Here is a 27,480-nt window from a genome sequence, read left to right on the forward strand (position 1 = left end):
TGCCTTCAGTTTTCCACTGCAGTTCCAAACTGAAATGCAATCCTACTTTTATGTTTGGTAACCACTCTCTCTGTCAGTTCTAACAATGGAAACTCCAGGTTGGAGTATTAACAATGTAGGAAATGATAGATTTTTACTTACTGTAAAGAAGATACAAGTTGCAGACAGGCACAATTAAGACACTCACATAAACACCTTGCACACAGACACACACTACTGCCAATTGCAGTGTCCAGCCTCAGATGCTGGAATTGGCAGGTGTGTGTGTGTGTGTGTGTGTGTGTGTGTGTGTGTGTGTGTGTGTGTTGAAGGCTGTGTCTGAAAGCTATATGTGAGTGTCTTTTAATCATGCCTGTCTGCAACTTAAGTTTCTTCTCTGACAGTTCCACATTTAAATAAAAAAAACACAAAGATATCCAGTGGAACATATCTAACTCTCTTTTCCGTGGGAATTTTTTCTCTTGATACCATTGGTAAGCCATGATTACATATTTTACTATCAGAATCAAACATTTTGAACAAATCACTATTTAATAGTACATGGAACAAAACTCATTTTCATTACTTTAAAACTTGATGAAATTAATTTATATATTTCTTGCACCAGTGAGTAATTGTGTACTAAATTTAGTCTCACAAATAAGGTTCCTTTCATACAGTATATTTTAAATAAATTTCTGCTCTTAATGTTGAAAATTCAGCAATATTTACTTCAGGTCAGCTGACAAATGAGTACTGATGGATGATTCTAGCTTTCCTTGAACTTTTTGTTTTAATCAAATCGTTTACACATTCCTTCAATGTTGTGAAGGTGGAACCTAAGATAGTTACTTCATTTGAATCTTTACGCTTTTCTTAAACATTAAATCTTACAATAATGCCTGAAATTTGATTCTGTACTTCAGTAGCTCCTCTCCAGTAAACTCTTTTAATTTGTTATAAATGTCTATTTATTTCTTTAAATTGTTCATTTACCTTATGCCACACTAGATCAGACTGCTTAACTATCACAGATTGTAAGTCCCCTTTTCAATTCAGTGTAATACGTACCTGTTCTAACATTTTTTTTATTAACCTCTAACATGTTGTCTACTATGTAAATCACTAGTGGTATTTGACTTGGCATGTAGTTCAATAGTTAAGTGCCTTACAGTAGTGTTTGTCACAGCAAAAACTTTTTCAAACTTAACACCCTGAGCATTTAAGTTAGTTTGGTTTGCCCTGTCAATGCTTCCAGCACACAAATCAGAAACAGCTTTTAAAATTTCACCCATTTTCCTTGTTAATATTGGCATACTTTAAAAGAACAAAACTTGAGCACAATTTCCATAATTTGTGACAGTTACTGACATTTGCTTTAAAAAATTGCTACTTAAAATCAATTCTGCACTCTCTCTTAACACACAGTGTCACTTTTAAGAAGAAGAAAAAATGTTAATGGAGTATACACAGCCCACATGTTTCTGCTGAGTAACAGGTCACATGGAATTGTGGACTGCACTGTGCTGCCATGAACTGTTTGTGCAACTGTCTCTCACACTGCAAATCTCTGTGTGGCTGCCGACTGCCCACTGCAGTTAGCTGTCAGCTGCCAAAGAGACTGCCTGCCAGTCTTCCATTTCATTGTCTTAAAATGTCTTACTGGCACATTGCCAGCAACAAATTTCTTAGGAATAATTGCTTTTATGTGTGTCTTAACACCTGTATTCCTTTCAGTTATTTATTTGGTCCGCTGGAGCAATGCTACCATTTCACAATAATTCTTCACGTAAAATAGCTAATTGTTCTTAAAACCTTTCTTCTAATGGTCTCCCTTATCAATTTTTATTTAATATTTCTCACTTTTATCATTCTTTGTGATGTAATTTAGTCTCTCGTGAAGTTTAGCTTTGTTTCACTTCCAGCAAGTGATAAATGTCCAGCACTTTGGTTGCACAAATGTGGTGTTTTGTGGACATTGTGGAATAATTTATCAATTTAGTTCTTCTTCGCCCTTTTCCAAATTCTCTGCTGTGCTGCAGTTCAGCTTTCCTCAGACTCATGCGTCACCTGTACCTCCGCTTCTTTAAAGAAAAGCTACACCACATTTTTAAACTTGCAGCAAATAATGTAAGGATTCCAATACAAATTAAAACAGATCTATTGACTTCCCAAAGGTACATCATCGATTAGATTACTTAGAGATCTCTCACTGCTAGTAGTTCAACCGTAGAGTCAGTCTTAATAGAAAATTTCACATAATTTACCCAGCCTCATCTCCATTGTTCATTTATTTATACCATCTTAGCAACTCTGCACATCCCCAAAGCAGCCTGTTTTTGTGTCTGAGGCACTATTTTCTCTCACAGAGTTGCTGCAATTGCCGTCCTGTGTCCAAAGTCTCACTTCGTCCCTAGACTTCGCTCTCCGTGTACAAATAAAAATAATAACCCCCACATATCGACTGCTTTTACCTATGACTACTTGTTCTATAGTTTACATTTGAGAATGTCGTTCAGTGGTAAGAAATATTAGTGCTACACATTGTGCCTCAGGAGTGGTGCGTGTGAACACAGATTCCCTTGTAGGTGGTCAGCACTTGCTTTTAAAGTGCCCCCTACAGTTTACATATTCTTTTGTGAGGAAGGATACAACAGTTCCAAAAGTTAGAATAGTTTTTCTTACTTTTATATGTTGCCTGACAAGAGAAGTGTTGCACTCAGGAGGAGACGAGGAAACAAAATGAAACTTTATGCCAAGGATGCACAGACTACTTACAGGTTCACAGAAGTATGCAAATTGTATTATTTTTTAATTTTGTTTTCACTGTCGATTATATATATCTTTGTGTATTTTGTTCTCGCAGCCCTTAAAGTGTCGCAGTGAGGGGATTGCGGCTCGTGTATCTGCACTGGCAGAATAGAAATGCGGAAAATACAAGTCTGAAAACAACTTACTGGACTCACCTAAATGAAACAATAATACAATCTCCAAAAAAATTACAGACTCTGTCCCTGCGGATAATCACCAGTATACAATAACAAATAATAATAGGAAAGTTCTGACTCTTCACAGGGAGGGATCAAAATCAAACAATTCTACAATGTCAAGATGTTCATCGATTATACCAAGTCCATCCGCAAGAGATCACCCAGCTAGAAGAGGTGACTGGCTATGGTTGCCAGGGTGCCAGTTCTGTAGGCTTCCAAGCGGTGCATCGAACTGCCCTTTACCGGTATTGCACCGCCCTATAAAGCTCATTGGTGGATGTATCTGCCAGAACTATTTGCGATCACGTGCCTTGCGTAGCAAATTAGTTCCCGGACTAGCTGCGACCTCTAGTGTAGCTGTTCTGCAGGCTCCACGAATGGGTAGCAGTCCCTGGCGGCTGTCGGTGGAGACCTGGTGTTGTGTTGTGTTGTGGCTGCCGGTAAATATTTGTGGGCAACACAGATGACGTAGGTTTTTCTGGTGAATATAAGCCCTGTGATGCAGGCGTCCCATGTTGGTTGGATGTGAAGTGGGATGCCGATTCAGTAGGCACTACGATGTCTGCAGTGGGCGGCCACAGCAGCAGACCCCAATACTAACTAGTCTGTACACCTCTACTTTACGGGGACGAGAGAATATGTAATATTATTTCAGTGTTTACACCAACGAGTCAAATTTATGAAGTACTTGGCAGTATGAGTCTACTTACAATGTTGTAATCCCTCTGGCCTGGATGTATCTCCTGAAGTAGGTGGGGATGGTGTCATAAAGCCATTGTATCTCCTGAGGCAAAATGGCCCGTAACCATTGTAACTGATTCTCGATATCCGAAGTACTGGCAGTTCTCAGCAGCAGCTGATTTCTCAAGTTCTCGATTTTTAATTTGCACTGTTTGCACAGCAGGTGGTAACTGTACGGATAGACTGAATGATGTAATTGCTTTCACACTCGCATTAGATGCCTTAACTGGGCAGATGATCTCCCCACTGGTTGGACAATAGGCCGTGCGCCTCTTCTTCCCAGTAAGCTGCCTATTGTGTTAGGTGTTGCACTGCAAAAAAGAAGCAGCACGATAGGTCTGTTGCCGAGTGACAGTTGAACATTTCTGCATTTTAATTTCTTGGTGAGCCCTTTATATCTCAAACACCATAGCTGTTCTTAGATCTCGTATCTATGTTGCCAAATATATGACAGAGAAATCAGACCATTTTTTTCCATTGCCATATTTGGTTTTCCTCTTGGTCAGCTTGCCATTTGTAAAATTGAGACATGAAGATTTCAATGTTTTGGAATCTTCTGGTGTAATTCCTGCCAATTTCAGATCAGTTTTGATGTTTCCAGTCCATTTCATTGTGTCCTTTTTGGCTTTACTCCTGGTGTCAAAGAATTTCACTATTTGTTAGGTAAGTCTGTCTGGGTTCTTCTTTTAATGTGTCAATAGTATCTTAACTTGTATTTCCTAATTTCACTATGGATATTTGTGCATTTTTAGAGCTCCTTTTTGCCTCTGAATCTGTGTTGTTTGTCTAAAAATTTTGGGCTTAGAATATTTCTTACAATTTTGCATTCATTTTTCTTAGTGTTTTCAATGTCTGTGTTCCTGTTGAGAATTGGTGTTTCTGATCCACAGAGGCATTGTAGTTTAAAGCTTAATTACTGTATTGTGTTGCTTTTGTTTTGTGTGTTTGTGGATGTATAGTTCTTTTTACAGATATTTTGTGTTAAGTTGATTTGCAGTTCCTTGTTCTGGCATCTTAATTTCACTTGTAAATTATAGATTGCAGCAATCAGTCGTCCTTTTTAAATTTCATTGTGCAGATCTAGATTTTGGGCTTCATCCACAGTTCATCGAGTATTCAATGAATATTGGATGAAGCCTGACCAACAGGCATTATATGCATTGAGCGAAAATAATAGTGCATTGAGAATGGCTAGCTTCTAGCCAAAATCTAGATCTGCATAATAAAATTTATAAAGGACAACTGATTGCTGCAATCTACAATTTGGAAGTCAATATAACAGTCACGGAGTGCAACTGCTTTCCGAATGGAAGGTAACCTGATCTTAATTTCATTTGCTTTTGTCTTGAGCGTACTCTAATTGTAATTCTCTCTCTCTCTCTCTCTCTCTCTCTCTCTCTCTCTCTCTCTCTCTCTCTCCAGTTATGTGATGATTATTTGCATTTTATAGGGTACATATGAGCCTGTGGCACAAAGGACTATTGCTGAGTCATTCACGGGCCAGAGTAGCAGGAGCAGTGGCAGAAGCATGAAGAAGTCTACGATAGTGTTCAGTGACAGTGATTAACTCCCACCATTATGTGAAATAGAGGAGCATCAGGTCACTGTAGGCTTCAAAGGGCACAGTCTGTCCACTGTGGGGAGAGTGCTTGTTATAGTGTGCAAAGTGTTACATTATGTGACAGACAGACAGACAGATATAACTGTGGCATACATGTTGCTTAATTTTGTGTCAAACTGTCATGTTATGTACCCTTATTTTATACCATGTAAGTTTGTACTTCGAACTGAATGTCTGTTGTTATATTGGGCAAAAGTTTTGTTAATAAATCTGCAGTGTTATCAGTTTTATTACTTGAGACCTGAACTTAGGTAAGAATATTATAACTCAGATAGGTATGGTAATGACAGGGATGTCAGAAGATTTATAATGTTTAAACAATGGAAAATCCAGCATGGTATAATGACAATATTTTGAAAAGGGTAACTGCTACTCACCATACAGCAGAGATGCTGAGTTGCAGGTAAGACTGTCAGACAAGTAAGCTTTCGGCCAAAAAGGCCTTCAGCGGAATGAACCCCCCACCACCACCACCACCACCACCACCACCACCAAAAACACAAACGCATATGCGTGCACACACACACACACACACACACACACACACACACAGAGCCTGGCTGCCGTGGCCAGACACAGACACATTTTCACTTGTGTCTGTGTATGTGCGGATGGATATGTGTGTGTGTGTTTAGGTTAGGTTAGTGTGTGTGTGTGTGTGTGTGTGCGCGCGCGCGCGCCCGAGTATATACCTGTCCTTTTTTTCCCCCAAGGTAAGTCTTTCCGCTCCTGGGATTGGAATGACTCCTTACCCTCTCCCTTGAAACCCACATCCTTTCATCTTTCCCTCTCCTTCCCTCTTTCCTGACGAAACAATCGTTGGTTGCGAAAGCTAGAATTTCGTGTGTATGTTTGTGTTTGTTTGTGTGTGTATCGACCTGCCAGCACTTTCGTTTGGTAAGTCACATCATCTTTGTTTTTAGATGTATTTTTATAATATTGGATATATGTTTTCCACTCATTGGACTTATTGGCTTGGATGAAATGATGCCTCGTTATTGGTGAATGTACACAATTCAGGAGCCAATACAATCCCAATCAATAGAACTAAAGGGGGAGAAGCCATTTCAGATAACTTGTTGGGATTACAATACCTGAATATACAATATACTGTGCTTAACAGTTGCTAGCACCTGAATTGTTCCACCAACATTTCTTCAGAGGGATGTTAACCAGTGTTGACTCACAGCATTGTTCAACAAATCTTAGGGCAATCTACGCCGCCGCCGACGACAGCAGCAGCAGCAGCAGCAGCACATGTACTGTGACTTCCGTGTTGTACTATATCCAGCAGGTTTTAGAAAGATTAATTCTTGAAATAACCTTACCTCTAGTGTTCGAAAACCATCGCCAGCTATGGATTGCAACACTGTTTCTATGATTTCTTGATCAACGAGTTCTTGCAAATGGTCAGTGACAAGCCATTTGTCCACCTCGCACATATCCATGTCTTTGCATTTGAGAATTCCTTCTACCATATCTGTCAAGTTTTCAAAATTTTCGGACTCATCTTCTCAGAGCCCGTCATACAGTTTGCTCCAACACCTTTGAAGAGTTTCTGCTTTCACATTATACCAGATTTGCACTCGACAATAAATTGTGTGTTTCATATATACTGTCTTCAGTGCATAATTCATGTTTTTGTTTTCCGTGTCACTATCTTGCAGGATGAGTCTCGACAATAGCTCACGGTAGTGCCATTTAAATGTTGCTATCATGCCCTGATGCAGTGGCTGAATTATATTGGTAACATTGGAGTGTAACGTGGTCAAGGATGTGTGATTTTTAGAATTTAAGATTTCTCTCTCTTGGCCTCAATGATAATACATGAAGTGTATTCGTGATTATTAGTGTATGGATTATCCTGTTTGCGGATTATTTGTGAAACAATTTGCCATATGACAATAAGTGCCATTTCTGTTGTTTAAATGACTGCCACATGACAATAGAGTATCATTTCCACTGCTATCGGCCAACCTGTTCCATGGAAATCAAAGACATATTCAGTGTTCCGGTGTGATCGGGAACACAGAGAAATGTGTTGACATTAAAACAAAAATTAGAATTGATTGAAAGCTTTGAGAAGTGAGGGACCTGCTGCAAAACTAATTGAAATGCAGACTGTTTGGCTCCTTAAAAACACTCAGCAAAAAGTACAGAATTTTACCAGGAAATGCAGTTCTAGTCCTGGACCATCTGCACAAAAAAGCATGAAGAGATATAGATTTGATGAATTAGTTGCTGCTCTCTTGCAATGGTTTAGCCAAAAATGAGCAGAAGATATCATTGTTTCAGGTACGATTAGTACTTCACCTAACACAATATATAGAAGACAGCTATGAAAACAACAAAGTCACTGGTGTAGCTTTTATTGACTTGACATCAGCCTATGATACTGTTAACCACCATACATTGCTAAATAAAGTGCTTCACATAACTGGGGGTTACAAACTCACCCAAATGATTGAGTGCTTTCTTCGGAACAGAAAGTTTATTGTTGAATTTCGAGGTCTGCGGAGCAGATGGAGGAATGTAAAGAACGGCCTTCCTCAAGGGAGTGTGTTAGCTCCTATACTTGTAACAGTTACACAAATGATCAGCACTCCCCGCAAGGGACAAAGAGATTTCTTTATGCTGATGATGTTGCTCTAGCAGTTCAAGGAACATCTTTTGAACATGTTAGAGAGAAGCTCCCCCATGCTGTAGAAAATCTAAGTGGCTATTACCAAGACAACCAGCTGAAGCTAAATCCAGCAAAAACACAGATTTGTGCATTACATTTTAGAAATAGACATGCAGCAAGGAAATTGCTTGTTTTCAGAACACTGCTTCACCCCCAAATATCTTGGAGTAACTCTTGATCGAACACTTACCTACAGAATACATTCTTTGAGCACCAAACGGAAGGTGTCTGCAGGGAACAACATTCTCTGGAAATTATTGGGTACAACCTGGGGGACATATCCTCGCATCTTAAGAACTTCTGCTGTAGCTCTTTGTCATTCAGTTGCAGAATATGCTTGCCCTGTCTGATGCAGATCTAGTCAGGCTGAACAAGTGGATATCGCCTTGAATGAAACCTTCAGACTTATTATGGGATATTTGAGATCTACACCACTTGATAAAGTTTATTGTCTAGCGGGCATTCCATCTCCAGATATCAATTGTGAATGTGCATAAAAACTGGAAAAGTCTAAGGCATTGAATCTGAAGGCCCACGCTCTACACGGATATCAGCCAGCAGTACCAAGGCTCAAGTCAAGGAAAAGCTTTCTCCATTCAACTGAAAGCCTCACTGAACCACCTTCGAACTTCAGAGTCAACTTGTGGCATTCCAGATCCAGCCACCTTGCAGGGTGGATGATCCCGACCGAAAGCCTCCCGTCAGGTCACGAAGAAAGCTGGTCAATATGGAAGACCCTCAACAGGCTGCATTCTGGAGTTGGAAGAACAAAGACTAACTTGAAAAAGTGGGGATTTGCATGCGACTCCACAGCATGTGAATGTCGTGAAGAACAGACAGTGAATCATCTTCATGTCTGTAGACTATGCCCAATGTCATGCACGTCACAGAATGTCATTGATGCCACCAAGGAAGCATGCGAAGTTGCTGCATACTGGTCACACCGCATTTAATTGTAATGCTTATAGTACCATGTTTTGGATTATTTTGTATAACTTGTAAGCTATAGTGTGTGTTTCTGACACGATTAAATAAATAAATAAAAGTATCAAAAATGCTTGGTTTTTTGTAACGATGTAGCCGGCCGGGGTGGCCAAGCAGTTAAAGGCGCTGCAGTCTGGAACCGCGCGACTGCTACAGTCGCAGGTTCGAATCCTGCCTCGGGCATGGATGTGTGTGATGTCCTTAGGTTAGTTAGGTGTAACTAGTTCTAAGTTCTAGGGGACTGATGACTTTAGAAGTTAAGTCCAATAGTGCTCAGAGCCATTTGAACCATTTTTTTGTAATGCTGTAGGGTTAGAGGGAGAGTTCCATGCCTCATCTGGATGGCTAACCAGATTCAGTCGTCATCCCAAGATTCGCGAACTTACTGTGCAAGGAGAGTGACATAGTTCAAACGTTGTGGCAGCTGATTTCCTCTGGGAAGGGTTCCAGAAATTTGTGGAAGAAGAGATTTCACCCCAGACCAAATTTATATTGCAGATGAAAGTGGTCTGTATTGGAAATGTCTACCAATCAGAACCCTTGCTTTAAAGAGTGAAGTTCATGCTCCTGTATATGTCATCATCTTAAGGACATATTACGATTTTGTGCACCACTAATGCTTCTGGGAACCACAGTGTGAAATTACTAGTTATTGGAAAATAATAATAATAATAAATGAAAGGACCACTCCCTGCACTCCTACCCTCAACGTGCTTCGTAAGTCCATAAACCCAACCACCCAAGATGCCCCATTGTTGCCAATTACTGTGGCCCAACTGAGAGAATCTCTGCTCTCATAGACCAACACCTTCAGCCTATTACTGACAATTCACCCTCCTATATAAAAGACACCAACCATTTCCTCCACAGTTCCTTTACCACATGGTGCCTGCTAATCACTGTTGATTCCCACCTCCCTCCACACTAACACGCCTAATGCCCATCGCCTTACCACTGTTGAACACTACCTTTCCCAACATCTGATGGATTCTAAACCAACAATCACCTTCCTAGTCGCCATGACCAACTATATACTCACCACAGTTACTTCTTTAAAGGCATTCTCTACAAACAAATCTGGGATATGGCTATGGGCACCCACATGGTGCTGTCCTGTGCCAACCTATTCATCGCCCATCTGGAGGAATCCTTCCTAAACACCCAAAATCCCAAACACATGGTTCAGATTCATTGTTGACAACTTTGTGATATGGGTTCAGGGTAAGGACACCTTATTCACGTTCCTCCAGAACCTCAGCACCTTCTCCCCCATTCACTTCACCTGGTCTTACTCATCCCAACAAGCCACCTACCTTGATATCCTCTGCCTCAAGGTTGGCTACATTGGTACTTCTGTTCATATCAAACCTACCAACTGCCAGCAATACTGACAGCTGCCACCCATTCCGTACCAAGAAATCCCTTCCATACAGCCTAGCCACCCATGGCAGTCGCACCTGAAGTGACGAGTGGTCCCTCTTGAAATATACCGAGGGTCTCTTTGAGGCCTTCACAGGTTGTAATTACAATCCCAACCTTGCACAAAAGCAGATCTCCTGTGCCTTATATCTCCAGTCACCCACCATTTGGCCACTGTGGAGCATTCCCGTCACGACTCAGTAGCACCCAGGTCTGGAGCAACTGAATCACATTCTCCGCCACTACCTCTCATTGTGCCATGAAATGAGGAATGTCCTACCCACTATCCTTCCCACAGTGGTATTCCGCCACCAATCCGAGCCTACATAATATCCTCACCCATCCTTACACAACGCCTACTCCCAATGCCTTGCCTCACGGCTCATATACCTGTAATAGACCTAGATGCAAGACTTGTCCCACACATCCTCCCACCACCACCACCACCACCACTTCCAGTCTGGTCACAAGTGTCATTTATCCCACCAAAGACAAGGCTACCTGTGAAACCATCAATATGATTTACAAGCTAAGCTGCAGCCACTGTGGTGCAGTCTATGTGGGCATGACAACCAACAAACTGTCTGTTTGCATGAATGGCCACCGACAAACTGTGGCTAACAAACAACTGGACCACCCCATTGCTGAGCACACCACGCGCACAACGTTCTTCATTTCAGTGATTGCTTCACAGCCTGTGCCATATGGATCCTTCCCACCAACAGCAGCTTTTCTGAATTGTGCAGGTGGGAACTCTCCCTGCAATATAGTGAACATTCCCGTAACCCTCCTGGCCTCAACGTTCATAAGTTATTGTCCTTATTCATGTAGCCCCTTCCCTGTTCCCATTCCAGTCCTACACAGCCCTCTGTTCCACCAACGCACCCTCAGTCCTTTTACTTATCTCCTTTTCCATTATCCTCCCCTCCCTCCCCCAATCTCCACCACATGGTGAGTAGCAACTATCCTTTTCATAATATTAATGTTCCCCATTCTACATACGTACACCACGCTGACTGATACTACATGCGCCGTATGTGTGTCTGATTAGCAGTCATTCATTCCCAGGTGACTCTGCTATCGCCCAGACGGGTTTATATCAATAGTATGTCTGTGGTCATAATATTCTGGCTGATCAGTGTATCTTTTTATCAAATTTGACATGTTACATCTCTCATCCTCACACCGAGATGAAAAATGTTGTGAAATTTTTCTTGCTTAAGTTATTGAGACGTTGAATACAAATTTATATAACATGTTTATTGTAGTCTTGTAGCGCAAGTGCCCGGGAGGGGATGTCATTATGGGAAACTGGTATCCTGTTTCTACAACACTAATGCACTCGCGGATAGTACGGTTCTTTATTGACATGAACCTGAAGTATTTACTTATCTCGAATAGAATGCCCATACCCATATTCATTTATATGGAGAAATTTTTTCTTGGAGTTTTAACTTCCCTTGAAGCCTATAAACTGATGTTTCCAAACCACTCTGTAAACACACTTTCACTTATACTTTCTTTTGTGCTTTCTGTAAACTTACATGTGAATCCACCAATGCTTTGCAATTGCTCAATATTTGTGGGAATTGGATGTACGTCTTATTTTCCTTTTCCTCCCTCTCCGTGCACCTCTCTCTGCCCATCTGCTCCTGTACCATCTCTCTGTGTCTCCCCCTCCCCACTGTCTCTGTCCATCTGCTCCTTTGCCCTCTCTATATCCGTTTGCCCACCTCCTCTACCCACTCTCTCTGATCTTATCCTTGTTGGAATCATTGGTATACGGGGTATGAGGAACATCTCGTGCTGCTGGATCTGTGAGGATAGGAGCTTCATTGACACTATTTCACATAGTTTTAATGTGCGAAAGGGAACATTTACAAAATTTTGGGCAATCTGTATTCCATAGTAGTATTCTATTCATATACGGATAAATCGTAGTTACAACTTTCCTATTTTCTGTGAAAAGTGACTGCGAAGAAGAAAGCAAAATGGCTCACAGTTGTGTATACTTTTTCTTTTCTTTTGAAATTACACGCAAATTGTCTAGTGGCTCAAAGGCTACACTATTGTAGTTAAAATGGCCTGCAAGAAAGAAACTGGAACAGCACATTTTTAAAGCACTGAATATTCTTTCTCATTATCCGTGTTAACGTATGTAGCCTTTCTCCATCTGAATATTTATTAGAACACCATGTGAAAGGTGCAAGTAAATGTATCAAGAACTTTTTGAGATTTTTCTCACACTACATGTATGTTTATATACCATATATATTTTAAAAAAATATATAGCTCATGTCTATCTGAACATTTATTAGAGCATTGTGTCAATATTTGAAGTAAATTGATAAAGAAATTTTCGAGAAGCTTTATAACAATGTTAAAAATAAACTTGTCTTCATATAGTACAATGAAAATTGTATTTGTATTTATATGCCATCTACATTTTAAAAAAAAAAAACCCACAATGTAGTGTGTGTTGGTCTGGACATTTACTGGAGTATTGTGTAGCGATCTGAAGTAAATCAGTCAATTCTCCCCACCCGCCCCCTCGAAATTTTTGCCAATTGGTAACCGCTTTAAATGATGATTTGCCTTTACAAGTATAGATGACCACCTCACTAACATATTTGCGGTTTTCTTCTCATGGTACCGTGTAGTAAATTTCTCAGCTCTTTAATTTCTATTGTCTCTATGGTTTACTCATTATCTCAATAACACAGAGTAATGTATATTGTATTAATCTTGAATGCTTCCTAGCCAAATACTGTTGTATTTATGTAACACACAAAATGTTCCTAACTGATTGTCTTCAATTCATTTACGAGTCTACTAATACAAAGTAATTGCTTCGTTTGATCCATAATCCCTTTGGATTAATGTTCTGTGATATGTAATGTATAATGTCAAAAAAAACACATTTAAAAATAATTTTATAATAAGTGTCTTTGCCTCATTAAGTATATTAGCATTTCCGCTCACTCATATGTGCGCCCTCAGCAGAGATAATGATAGTTTTAACAATATTTTAGTGCTGCAGTGACAAACAATTGGATCGCCAAACTATTGCTTTTTCGCTTGCGTGTTAACATGTCACAGTCACTAAATGAAGTGTAATATGGTGAAGGAAGTGTTGTTTGTGGAAATTATAATCTGTCACCTGTTTGGCCTCGATGTTGACATGTGCTAATAAAATTTCTTGCGGTCACCTAATTTTATGTTTTGCCGATTTGGACTTCGCAGAGCCAAATAACCATGCCCCAGTAGTAGTTTATGCACTTTGCCTCCACTTGCATTATTTGGGTGCAGAAGGAGAGCACGGATTTTCTTCCAGACTAATGAAATAACTTGGAAGAATTTCAAGTTGAATGCCTCTATTAAATCTTCATAACACAATTACTTATTCCATTCACAGTCTTGAGAGTATGTTGTTATGACTGACTGATCTTACATCATCTTAGTTCAGACAAGATTCAGCTTACAGTTCATTTGATTTTTGCTTGTCACACAGTTTTCATTGTTGACATGACGGCCCTTTTATCTTTGCCTGCAAAACTTCTCCAAGCTGCGATGTCACAGAACAACCAACCCCCCAATGTGGAGAAACTAAACTCACTTTGCCGCATTGTAGGTGGGATGCATTCATGTCTTTCATCGTACCTGCACATATTGAAAAGCATTCCGTCCCCAGTGTGATGTCCAAAACAGAACTACTAATAAAATAAACTTTCTTCAAATCTCTCGAACATCTTTCATCATTATTAAGGCTGGAGAGATGTGATATATCTTTTTATCAAAACTGACATGTCACATCTCACATTTGGGGGAAGAAAATGCACAACAATATTACCAATTTTCGACTCATGAGGATGTGTAGGCACATTCTTAGTTAATAAGATGGGTTTTTTAGGAAGATCTTTTCCAGTTAAAAACTTTTCAACTTCCAGTACAAACTCATCACTAAACCATTTGTCAAAGAGGTTGCAAGACATCTAAGAACTTTTTGCTGCTCTATAAAAACCCCAAACACAGAAGTCAACTGGTGTTTAATCAGGTGATCGTGGTGGTCAGGACATTTTTCCAACATGTCCAGTCCATCTTTAAAAGCTAGAGATTTTTTGACTTACTGATACACATTATTGTTCAATCTGTGTGCCATAAGTATTTCATTTTGCATCTTGGGGCAGATGCTTCTTCAAGGCAGCTGAAGATTTTGAAGGCAACATCATGAAATTAACTCCCATTTCATCGGCATTGTAAATTTGGTCCTCAGTGTGTAACCTTCAGACACTGTTCCGGAAACATCAACCGCATCTAGGTCTGCGGATAACATTTCACCATGTACAGCCAGTTTTTAAACATGTCTAACTATGAAGAGCTTGAAGAAAAATCTTTTCCTTCCTCACTCAGTAACTTGGCTAACATTTAGTTTTTTCTTGCAGTACTGGGCCAGTCAGTCATGCCCTTATCTTGCTGCTGGGTGAACCAAAGATAAAGAGCTTCACCTACTTTTCAAACTTGGATGTTTACCATGTTTTTCTTGGAAGAATTTTTCACAGTGTGTTCTACAAATTTAGATTTCAACTGAATGCTTTCTGAAACTGTAGAAACACCAACTCTGTAGTTAGCCGTAAAAATTTTCAATAAACTTCCATCAACAACTTCATTGTGATAGCAGCTAATTTATCAGAGAAATTAATTTCAACATGCATCCACTTAGTTGCCAAAGCACAAAATTACACATGCAATGAAAAGAAACACACATGGATGTATCATTTTTGGCAGTGTAGCTGTGTTTAGACTGGTGAGTTGGGGGAAGCAACTATCCTGACTAAATGCAGCCTGGCACACACTCGCCTCAAATTACAGGATGTTGAAAAATTAGCTGTACAAAAGTAACCTTCAGTTATGAAAAATGTGAATAACTTACAGAAATGTTGGATACAGTGCTGAACAAATGTCCCATCTGTAATCAGTTTCCTGCCAAATCCTATGAAACAAGTCTCAATGTATGGGGGCAACAGCTTGACATTTCTTGGAAGCGGAGAAACAAACCCCAAACACAGAAGTCCACTGGTGTTTAATCAGGTGATCGTGGTGGCCAGGACATTTTTCCAACATGTCCAGTCCACCTTGTCATATTCCTAAGGAGATATGCAGCAGCTTCGTGATATAATGTAGAGGTGTGCCATCTTGCTAGAAAATAAATTCTGTGCCTCCCTCCTGTGGAGGTGAGTCATCTCGCTAGAAAATACATTCTGGACCTACGTCCTGTTGTAATTAAGGCGTTAGAAAATGTTCAAGCATGTCCAGGTACAATATGCCAGTTACAGTTGACTTGGCAAAAAAGAAAGGACAATATACGGGGGATAGGCCAAATAATGTGAACACTTGTAGTTACTTGGGAATGGTTTATTAATAAGGGGTTGGACCCCCATTTGCCCGTAATACAGCTGCGATTCTTCTTGGAATACTGGCATATAATGACTGCATAGTCTCCAGTGAAATGTATTGCCACTCTTCGATCAGAATCTCTTCTAACTCCTGCACTGACGAGGTTTAAGTCTGCTCTGGAGTCTGCACTCTAATACCGCCCACAAGGGTTCGATAATATTGAAGTCTGGGGCCTGTGCTGGCCAGGAAAGATGCTTCAGTTAAATTGCATGCTCCTCATATCATGGTTGTACTGTCCTATCTGTGTGAATGGGTGAATTATTGTCCTGAAATGTGGCATCATTGTTGGGAAACAACATTTGAATCATGGGGTGCACCAGATCACCTGAAATGTTCACATAATCGTTGGCTGTAACACGGATTTTGAGAATAATGATGGGACCAGCAGAATACCATGATATGGCTTCCCATACCATCACACTTCCACCTCCATGCTTAACCGTTGGAAACAAGCAGTTCAGATTTTAGGCTCCTTTTAGCATCCTCCAGATGTAAATCCAGCCCGACGGAAATAACGAAAACATTGACTCGTCAGACTGTATGACGTTTTGCACTCATCAGCTGTCCAGGAGTTATGCTCCTGACATCGTATTTAATGCTTCTTTGCGTTGGTTGTCATCACTGATGGTTTCAGTATAGCAGCTCGTCCACGAATATTCGTCTTATGGAGTTCTCGGCAGACACTGTCAATAGATACGGGGTCTTCAAGGTGGCTGTTGAGCTCTGCAGCCACTTAAGCTGCCATAGTTTTGTGTCGTTTTGACACAATTCGTGTGAGCGTATGACGATATCTGTCATTTAGTTTTGAGTTGCGCCCACTATTATGTTTACACAATGTTGTCTTTCCATGTTTTGTGTAGGCTGTGATGACTGTTGAAACAGTTGCTCTTCAAACTTTCAGTAAGTTGGCTGTCTTGGTTATTGATAGTCCAGCTAATCGGGCCACCTCAATCTGCCCTCTTTGGAATTCTCTTAGGTCTTTCATTGCATGTCAACATTGGCCTGTGAATGCAAATACAAAGTGTGCAGTAGTCGTAAACAAACTGCACTGATGCCTAGTCCGTGCTAAACACACACAGTCCAGCGCGATACGTGTCTTTTCTGCATTGTCGGCCGTCGGACACAACCATCCCATTACTACCACTGTTCACATTCTTTTTCCTATCCCCTGTATCTTTTATAACTTACAGAGAAAAGAAAAAACCACATTTTCGTTAGGCGAGTCCGATATATGTTCGATTATGTGACATGGTTTCTACTCACCCCATATCCAGACAGTAAGCAAATTCACTTTACCACAGGTGTGGAAGGAGGCTTCGTCAGTGAACACTACTTTTTTAAGAAAATCATCTCCAGTCTGTGTTCTTTTAAACATTCCTACACAAAACTTGGCTGGTTTTTCTTTGTCACTTTCTCTTAAGCCTGCAACAGTTCCAATTTGTATGGTATAATTACAGTTCTTTTCATATCATCTCCTACACTGTAACATTATGCACATCTCATTGATATACCCAGACTACAAATGCGAGCCTGCTGAAGTTGTTCAATTGCTGTTTCAGAGACTACTGGCTGACCCTGTCCCAGCATCCTATGTGATACACAGCCAGTTTCGGTGAAACCATTTTACCAATTAATAACAGTTTGTTTTTGAGGAGATGGCTTGCAATATTAATTCTGGAATTGTCTCTAAACTTTAGTAGTAAATTTGAATTTATGACACCATAAACAACACTGTACACGTTTGCACTGTTATGTGACTTCATGATGGTAGTGAGAAAATTCATTCATGCATGCCACCTGGCAGGAACGTCGGGAACTAACAGTGTTAGGTGGGAATAAAACTTGAAGATATGTTGCATTCAGTGTTATATTAAACATTTCCTTAAGTTATTTACCCTTTTATCATATAAATTGAGTCATGCTGCAGCTCGCGTTGGTGCTGTTGTAGGTTTGCGTCCTCCAGACTGTATCATTTAGTTGACATGGTTGCATTTGTTTGTAATCTTCATGTGTTGACTGGCACCACTTGGTTTTGCAAGCACTGCCTGTCCCCTATTGGCAGCAGTGGCATTATCGATATGTAGTAACTGTGGCCCTATCTTTGGGGTGACGTCATCGTTCTTCCAGGTTGTGTGAGTGAGGGGTTCAGTTGGCGACTCCGGAGGAGCCAAGAGGGCGCTGCGAAACCACGCCAGGACCACTGGCGGCACACATGCACTGCCAGATGGAAGGGCTGTGGTCGCAAGGGTACACGACCTAGTCATCAAACCGATCCAACAAGCTTTAAGCTGAGTGGATTTTAATCCTATCAGTGAAACCTCCACCACTGTGAGATTGCGTGATTCTCCAGTGACTTGAGTTCGTGTTGCTGCTCGTAGTGTTGCCGAGACGAAGACCAGCGAGTGGGGTTCTTGGGGTAGGCAGAGCTAATTATCTTTCCTTGACTTCTTGTTTCTAATTGCTGCATTCTATGTGTTACTATTTGATAAGTTCATCCAGCGGTATTTTTCCTGCCTGGTGGCCGCTAATTCCCCATTGACCTGCCCTGGAGGTTAGTGTATATAACGGCAGTGTACGTTTCCTCGCCTTGCTGCTGCTGTCCAGTAAGGCGTGTAGTTTTGACAGTTTCCTTGATTTGTAGATCGGTTGGTGTTTCTTCTACTCAGGTAGTAGTTGTTCCTTTCTCCTTTCGGATGCTCTAAACACAGCATTCTGAGGACGTAGTGCTGACCGCTGGTGCCGGCTTTGGCATAGTGTTCCATCATTGAATTGGTTATTGGACTTCAGCAGATTATCAGTAGTCATTCGTTAGACTGCCACTAGTCTGAGTTACCATCTTGTGAAGTGAATGCAACTCTTGGCTGCCTTTCTCATTGCTTGCGAAAGTGTTTTTGGCCTGACTTACTCAGAGGTCGATTCCTGGAGCACCATCTGTGACTAGCCCTTGTGTTTTATTATTGTGTTACCAAGTTACCATCATTTGTCTCATCTGTTTGCTGATCAGTTGCTTGTCCTTTTTAATTAACGTTGTTATTATATTTGCTGTTTTATTGTATGTTTCTAAATTTTTTTAATATAGTTGCCACTTTTGGCGTTACAGCAAGATTAAACGGTTGTGCTACCAAGTTTACTATCATTTTATCTCACCTATTTCGTGATCAGTTGCCTGCCTTTTAAATTAACTTTTGCTATCACCTTGCTGTTTCACAGTATGTTTGTTAATTTTTTTAAATAATTGGCATTCTTGGCATTAAAGGCCTTCCGCTGTGACTGTCACTATTTGTCTTAAAATTCTAGTGTGACAATTGTATTTTAGCAATGGAAATGAGCGTTTGGCATCATTGGTCAGGAGGCTCCTTACAGGACAGGTCCGGCCACCTCGGTGCAGGTCTTATTACATTCGACGCCACATTGGGCAACCTGCACACCAGATGGGAATGAAATGATAATGAAGACAACACAACACTTAGTCCCTGAGCAGAGAAAAGCCCCGACCCAGCCGGGAATCGAACACGGGCCCGTAGGACAGCAATCTGTCATGCTGACCACTCAGCTATCGGGGTGGATATTTTAGCGGTTAACCTCCAAGACCTTGGTGATTTGTTTTCAATATTTTAATAACTGTAGTTTGTAACTTGCAACAAGTTAAACAATTCTTAATTTATTGCCATTAAGGCCTTCAACCTTGAAACTATTCTTAATTTATTGCATTAAGGCCTTGAGCCGTGAGTGTCATGACTTGTCGTAAAATTTTTAAATTGGCAATTGTAGTTTTGCAGTGAGCTTTAAGACCTTGGTCACTTGTCTTTATATTTTAATAACTGTAATTGTAAGTTGCAGCAAGTTTAATAAATTCTTAATTTATTACCATTAAGGCTTTCAGCCATGAAACAATTCTTAAATTATCGCCAATATTTTAATTTGTTGTTAATTTTAAATAAATTGTGTGTGATTAAAAGAAAAGCCAACCAGTAGTAACTGATTACTGCCCCATCCACAATCGTTACCGAATCCTGCCTTCCTTGACCACCAGGTCTCATAAATGTTACGTTAGAACAACTAATTTATAAATAAACTGTATTTCTATTTATTACGATTCTTCTACTATCTTTAGTGTGTCATTTCATAATGTGATTCCTTCTGATCCCCTGATAGTGTTTGACTTCCAAGTCCTTTACTGTAATTGATAGCAGTAAATTGTCCTCAGCAAACCTCAAAGTTTTTGCTTCTTTTCCCTAACTTTTTATCCTTTTTAGGGTTTTGTGCATTAGTTAGTAAAAGTCAAACCCTCATAGGACTACTCTGTTGTCCATCTGTCTGTCTAAAACCCTTTTTCTCAGGAATAGGTAGATGTACTAAGTTGAAATTTATGTCACATGCTGATCCCTTGACACTGTAATAAATATAAGCTTCTAACTCAATGCAGCCAAAAGGTACCACTGTTCATGTCACATACTTTTGTTACTCACAAATTCCCACATCAAAATCTATAGGATCCTTCCCATTGGCCTAGAATTATGAAATTTAGCGGGAAACAAGGTTGTACAGTACAAGTTGCACATCAGAAGACATTATTTGTAATCCTATGTCGAACTTGAAATTGAAACAGTATGTAGTTCTGTATTCAGGCTGACTATATCGCAGTGGTAAAAGTTAAACATCAGTCGAGGAATTACTTTATTGCTCATATGATGTGTTTCGGAATTTATCCATCACCAGATATCCGGCAGCATTTCGAGCATTCCCAGACTAGATATCCATGAGGAGACTAGGGCATGAATGTTTGTATCATATACAACTTGAAATGCCATACCTACGTGCAGTAATCGCTCTTGAATGTCTGGTGATGGATAAATTACAAAATACGTCATATGAGCAATGAAACTGTTCCTAGCCTGAAGACTGACTTTTACCATTGCGACCCAGTCAGATTGAATGCAGAAGTGCTGATGATTATAATAATGGTCACCTGCCTTCTGCACGATTCTATATCACGTGCATATTATTGAAAATAAAACATTCTCCAAAATCATGGAATCTCTGGGACTGTTATCTTGCCAGTACCAGTGTTGATAACAGGCAAAAATGATAGAGGTTCTCGATTCCCAGAATGAATGAACTATCTATATGCATAACTGAGTTTGTACGGAACCCGCAGTGAGTGGGTCCTACTTGCGCTTGGCCAATTTGTTTCATACTTCTCCTTGGTTTCCTTCATTATTTGCTCAATGAACAGATTGAATATTATTGAGGACAGGCTACCACCCTGTCTCGCTCCCTTCAAACCTCTGCATTCCTCCCCTTTCTTTTGACTTTTATGAAAACAGTTTAGTTTCTGTACAAGTTGTGGCAATGTTTCACTCACCATATTTTATCTGTGACGACTTCAGAGGAAGAATACAATAACAAAAGCTAAACAGCATTATTGTAATTGTGATTCTTGAGTTTCTCCCGGCGTATTTGATAATCAAAATATCCACGGGTATACTGTCGGTCTACAGTGTCCAACAAGCACAATATTTTGACGATCATACATGTCGCCATCATCAGTTCACCTGATGATGGCGACATGTATGATCGCCGAAATATTGTGCCCGTTGGACACTGTAGACCGGCAATACACCCGTGGATATTTTGATTATGCATTATTGTAATTATTTTTATGTGGCTATTAACTGTTTAAAGCCTGTAGACACTGATTTGTATTTACTTATATCTGGAACAAAGAATGATGCCGTATCATATAAATTATACAGGGTGATTCAAAAAGAATACCACAACTTTAGGAATTTAAAACTCTGCAACGACAAAAGGCAGAGCTAAGCACTATCTGTCGGCGAATTAAGGGAGCTATAAAGTTTCATTTAGTTGTACATTTGTTCGCTTGAGGCGCTGTTGACTAGGCGTCAGCGTCAGTTGATGCTAAGATGGCGACCGCTCAACAGAAAGCTTTTTGTGTTATTGAGTACGGCAGAAGTGAATCGACGACAGTTGTTCAGCGTGAATTTCGAACGAAGTATGGTGTTAAACCTCCTGATAGGTGGTGTATTAAACGTTGGTATAAACAGTTTACGTCAACTACCCGAGGCGATGGATCGGCCGCCAGGCAGCCTGTGACAGAGCACCCCATCACTGGCCTCCAAGAAGCCCTGATCTTACCCCCTGTGATTTTTTATTATGGGGGTATGTTAAGGATATGGTGTTTCGGCCACCTCTCCCAGCCACCATTGATGATTTGAAACGAGAAATAACAGCAGCTATCCAAACTGTTACGCCTGATATGCTACAGAGAGTGTGGAACGAGTTGGAGTATTGGGTTGATATTGCTCGAGTGTCTGGAGGGGGCCATATTGAACATCTCTGAATTTGTTTTTGAGTGAAAAAAAACCTTTTTAAATACTCTTTGTAATGATGTATAACAGAAGGTTATATTATGTTTCTTTCATTAAATACACATTTTTAAAGTTGTGGTATTCTTTTTGAATCACCCTGTACTTACATGTTTTAAGGTCGGGTCGGTCACCGCATGATGAAATGTCGAGAGGACAGGAAGTCTCTAGTAAATGTGGCATGCTCTCACTTGATATTAATGGCAAAGTTCACTAACGTCTCTGTTGGACATGCGGCTCTTTGACTTGTCTGATAGGATGGTATGCAGTTGTTTGTTCAGAAAATGAACCCATACTTTTTCATCATCTTGACAAAAGGTATAAAATAAAGTTTCAGAGTTTGCAGGAAAATAGATGAAATGACAACAAAACAACTCTTGGTTCAGAAGATATAGGCAAGGAAATAGAAACATAATGTTTAGAGGATGATTTACTTATCCAGAAAAATGGCATTTTTACACAAGTTTTGTGGAAATATCTGCCTTAATACCATGAAGGCAACTTTTCTCTGCATCTGATGCCATGGGATTCCCTTGTATACTAATTTTTTAACTATTTTCAGTAAGCTTTTCCAGATAAATGCTTATAAGAAACTCATTTTATCACCAGATGGCTGCTGTCATCTGTTGAACCCAAGGACTGTGCGTCAAGGAAAAATAATGGAGTCTAAGAGAGAAAGTAAATGTTTAGAGGTTAAACATACATAGGGTGACCAGATGCAATTGTTTAAAAAGGAGGACAAACAGCTTCAAAAAGGAGGACAAAGGAAGAAAAAAGAGGACACATCAAATGGGTCAGCTGCAGATGAAGATATCACCCGTCAGCTTTGGACAAGTCACATGACTGCTGGGAATTACAGGTAAAACTAGTAGTTAATTGTTACTGGTGGTCAGGTGGTGATTCCCACAGCAATGTTTTTTATTTTAAATTAAAAACATTGATTTTGGTGACAGGGTGGCATCAATTGTTTTTATATTTATGCATAGTTTTAAGATTTAACAAAGATGGCTGCCTAAACACCACTCCTGATTGGCTACTTTCATGTGACTTGTCCAAAGCTGACGGGTGGTATCCTCATCTGCAGTATTCCTTATCAAACATACGTTCAATTTTAATAAATGAATTTATTATTTATAGACATAACATACATACACACACTCCATAACAATTATTGATACTTTAAGAAAAGAGCAGTAGAACGGGACGAAATGTAAATTTAACTGCATTACTCTCAACTTTGCAAAAATCCGGACACTGTAAAAATCCGCCCGGACCCCGGACAAAGAGCTAAAAAGGAGGACATGTCCGGATTAATCCGGATGTCTGGTCACCCTAAACATACACACAATTGAGCAACAACATACACAAACAGTGGAGTCAGGTTGGTTGAGAATGAGCTTAGACTGACCAAGAGAGACACATGACAACCATAGGACCATTAAGTGTCAAAATAGAGTTAGGTGGCGCAGTGGTTAGCACACTAGATTCACTTTCAGGAGGATGACTGTTCAAACCCGTGTCTGGCCATCCTGATTTAGATGTTCTGTGATTTCTCAAAATTGTGCAGGCAGTTTCCAGGATGGTTCCTTGAAAAGGGCATGGCTGATTTCCTTCCCCATCTTTCCGTAATCTGATTGGATTGTGATCTTGCTGTCTGGTCCCTGAATGGGGATATGGGAATGGAAATGGATTAATATTGCTTGAGTAATTGGAAAAATTGATTGGAAAGAAAAGTTGAGGAAATTTTGAAGGTAATTTATGAATCTATACACAATCTTGGGTGAACTTTAACTGATACCAGTATCAACAGACCTTTAATATCATTACATTCAAGGTCAATAAACATAATTTGCATTACGTACTGCTGCTTCCAGTTATGTGCAGTACCAAATAATCACTGCAACCATTGAAACTGTCGATCTGTCTATAAGTTCTTAAACACATGATTCAAAATATTTTTAGTATAAGTAAACTGAGTACAGTAGGTGCCTATCAAGACTGAGTCATTACCTTCACATTAATTCCATTGCGTTTAGTCTTGAGTGTGACAATGTTGATGCAGAAACGCTCCTCCAGATATGGCTTTAATTATATTCTTGTCTGCACCGAATCTCTGGATGCAGGAGCTCAGCAGTGAGTGAAATGATGAACAGACAGGAGTTGAATTTATAACCATGTGAATAAATATTACTTTTCTAATGATTTTTCTAATACTTTTAATGGTCGGTTAAAATACACATTTTTAACAATGCTGGAACGACTGATCCAAGCATATGTCTGTACGCTACCGCTTCCCGAAACAGAAAGGGCGAAGATACGTGAATTAATAAATTGAAAAGTGTATTTCTTACTTTGCTTCATACAGCTACTTAACGATGTATCAAAACATTAGCCTTGCCAAAAAACAACTTGTTAATTTACTTTTAGCGGTATATCTGATTTAGAGCTCCTTCAGTTTACATATAGCTCATATAAAAGAAAAGAAAAGAAAAGAAAAGAAAGGAAAATAACATGATTCAATACAAAAGATAAACATGCATCGTATTTTCGTAAAAAACTAATTTAATTTACAGTAGTAATCATGCTTGTAGACTATTACAGAGCAGTGAATAAATAGTTCTGAAAAGACTGAAATTATATTTAAATAAATCCTAAACTATCATTAAAAGAATAAAACATAAAATATTGCTGTCGCACAGTAATAGCACTTTGATTAATAAGTGCAATACCTAATTTAAGCTTACTTTGAATAAGGCTCAGGGTTTGTTAGATAAAAACAGTCTCTCAAAGTTAATGCTTTGCTATAGTTAATAAAGTTAATACAGTATGCCTAATACTTTCAGTCAAAAAGTATGTAAACAGTGGGTTTTAATTGAGTCTTACACCCTAAAAATATTTAAGTATTTGAAAATAACTAATACAGTACTAAACTAGTACTAATATTTCGAAACTGAAAATTTAACATTATGTATGTATTTAATTCTCTATTTTATAAAGATTTTTAATATTGCTTAAATGCCATTATTAGGGCTAGAGTATCTTTAGAAAGGTGCAAATGTCGACGATCGTCTGACTGGATTACTGAATATGAAGTTGCTGACGACTGGTTGGACATCCAATTCCTCCAAAACAATTCGATGGGCATGAAGAACATCCAAGTTGTTCATTTGCTTCTGTCCCATTGTTGATCGGAGATATGACTTCAGATGTCTAAGGGCGCTAAATGACCATTCTTCTGTTGCAGTCGTGATTGGAACGACATGGAGAAGCTTAAGGCACTTCACTCCTTCACATAACATTTCTCCAACTGCAGGCTCTTTTGTAATGTACTTTCTTACATCACGCATGTTTTTTTAAGACCATTTGTTTTTTATTAGCAATATCGGCTAACATATTCAAGTGTAACCACAGTCTCTCAATGTCTAGGTCATTTTTGAAAAACTCAGTTGATTTTTTCAAATTTGTTTCATCTCTATTTACTAAAAGCAAACACTCTTGTTCAACTGCAATGACCTATGTGAGTCCAGTTGAAGCAAACCACTCAGTAATGCAAGATTGCACCTTTTCACAAACGTCAATGTAAATAGCTTTGTAGTATTCCTTTGGGGTTTCGAAAGTGCGTGATGAGCTGGCTTTGTTTTTTTCATACTTCTTTGGTATACTTCGATTCTGAGGAAGTGAAGTGACATCAGCTTGTGAAGGTTTTTCTTTTAAACACAATTCCCAATAGTGTTCAAAACTATCATGCCTTCCATTCAATATACAAATCAAGCCATCATATGTTTTTTTCCAGATGTGCAACACCTAGGGGAGGGCACTGAATTTTTTCATTGACGTACTCTACTGAGTTCATTGCATGGCAATAAAGACGTAAAAAGAAATAAAAGTCGTGAATTGTAACATTGACTCAAGGTAGCCTGCTCTTTCATAACCTGCCTCTGTTTTGTCCTCTGCAGAAATTGTTTAAAAAAACTCTAGAAGTTCTTCAAAGTTTTTCAGTATTCTCAAGATACTAGAAGCCCGTACAGTCCATCGAGTTGGGCAAAGGGGTCATAGACCAGCTTGGTCGTTGGCGCTCTCACAGCGTATGCTTCTGAAAAGTCCCATCCTTTTGTTGGATTCCCTTACGGTGTTTATTAAGTCCTTGGCTAAAGCCATAATATCGCTCATAGACGTAAGATGGTGGAGACTGTCTACAACTGCCAAGTCTAAACTGTGAGCGGTGCAGTGCACATAACGTACTTTTGGTTGTATATCCAAAACTAATTTTTTTAGTACTTTGAACTTACCTCTCATATTCGAGGCACCATCATAGCTCTGTCCTCTTTAAGTTATTCATCCATTGACAAATCAGGACTAGCAAAAACGCCTTTTAAATACTAAACAGAGTTTGTGATTCAGTTTGGGGTCTCGTATAAGCCAATAATGTCTTCATTGATGATTAAGGAATCATCAACAGTACAAATACAAAATGACACTTGTTCATGAATCCAAGAATCACTTATTTCATCAACAATACTAGAAAGATGTTCAGTCTCTTTGATTTAAGTGAATACATTTCTCAATACAAGACTTTCCTAGTAGATCAATGGTCTCGTTTCGAATGTTGTGGGACGTCCACTTATTCCCCGAATGCCCTAACCAGTCTTTAAACACAGGTATGTCATTCTTTCAGAGTTCCAACAGTTGAAAAAAAATTGAGTTTACATCCTTGTGCCATCTAATTCCCTAGTCCTTGTCGGCCTAGAAATTGCACAGTCTCAAGAGCTAAACGGCCTTTCTTCATATCACTGTCTAACTGTTCATTCAATTTGGAGGCCACACTTCGGTTAGTGATAGAATTTCGTTTCAGGACACCTTCTTTATGCGTAAACATATTTTCATGAAGACAGAATTTTTCCAAAGCCTTTTTCCAGTTAGGAAATCCTACGGAAGTAAATGCATCTTCTTTTTTTGATAAAAATTGTAATAGATTTTTAGCATCTGGCTCTTTGCAGGTTTTGCAAAAAACTTTTTCGGTAGAGACTTCATATTCTAGCCATGTATATTTGATCAACCAAGACAACTGAAATGATATGGTCTTACTGGATTGTCCAGGTTTCGGTAGTGAACAGTTGTCGCCTGAAGATGATGAAGCAATTGACGACACAATAATTGTTGGAGGTTGACTTGCAGTATCATCAACTTCCAAGTGCGCCTTTTTGGTAACAAATTTATACA

General features: G+C 39.5%; 1 protein-coding gene across 1 annotated transcript in view; it reads left to right on the forward strand.

Moving 5' to 3' along the window:
• LOC126425264 (double-strand break repair protein MRE11) overlaps positions 1–5,561 on the forward strand; it is a 150,983-nt gene extending 145,422 nt beyond the window's left edge. Inside the window, exon 12 of the mRNA XM_050088234.1 lies at positions 5,161–5,561. Within this exon, the coding sequence (XP_049944191.1) occupies positions 5,161–5,277 (117 nt within the window). The 3' untranslated portion in view covers positions 5,278–5,561. The remainder of the gene's footprint in view (positions 1–5,160) is intronic.
• Positions 5,562–27,480: the final 21,919 nt, after the last annotated feature.

The sequence above is a fragment of the Schistocerca serialis genome, chromosome 10 (assembly GCF_023864345.2).
Source record: "Schistocerca serialis cubense isolate TAMUIC-IGC-003099 chromosome 10, iqSchSeri2.2, whole genome shotgun sequence".
NCBI classification, from domain to species: domain Eukaryota; kingdom Metazoa; phylum Arthropoda; class Insecta; order Orthoptera; family Acrididae; genus Schistocerca; species Schistocerca serialis.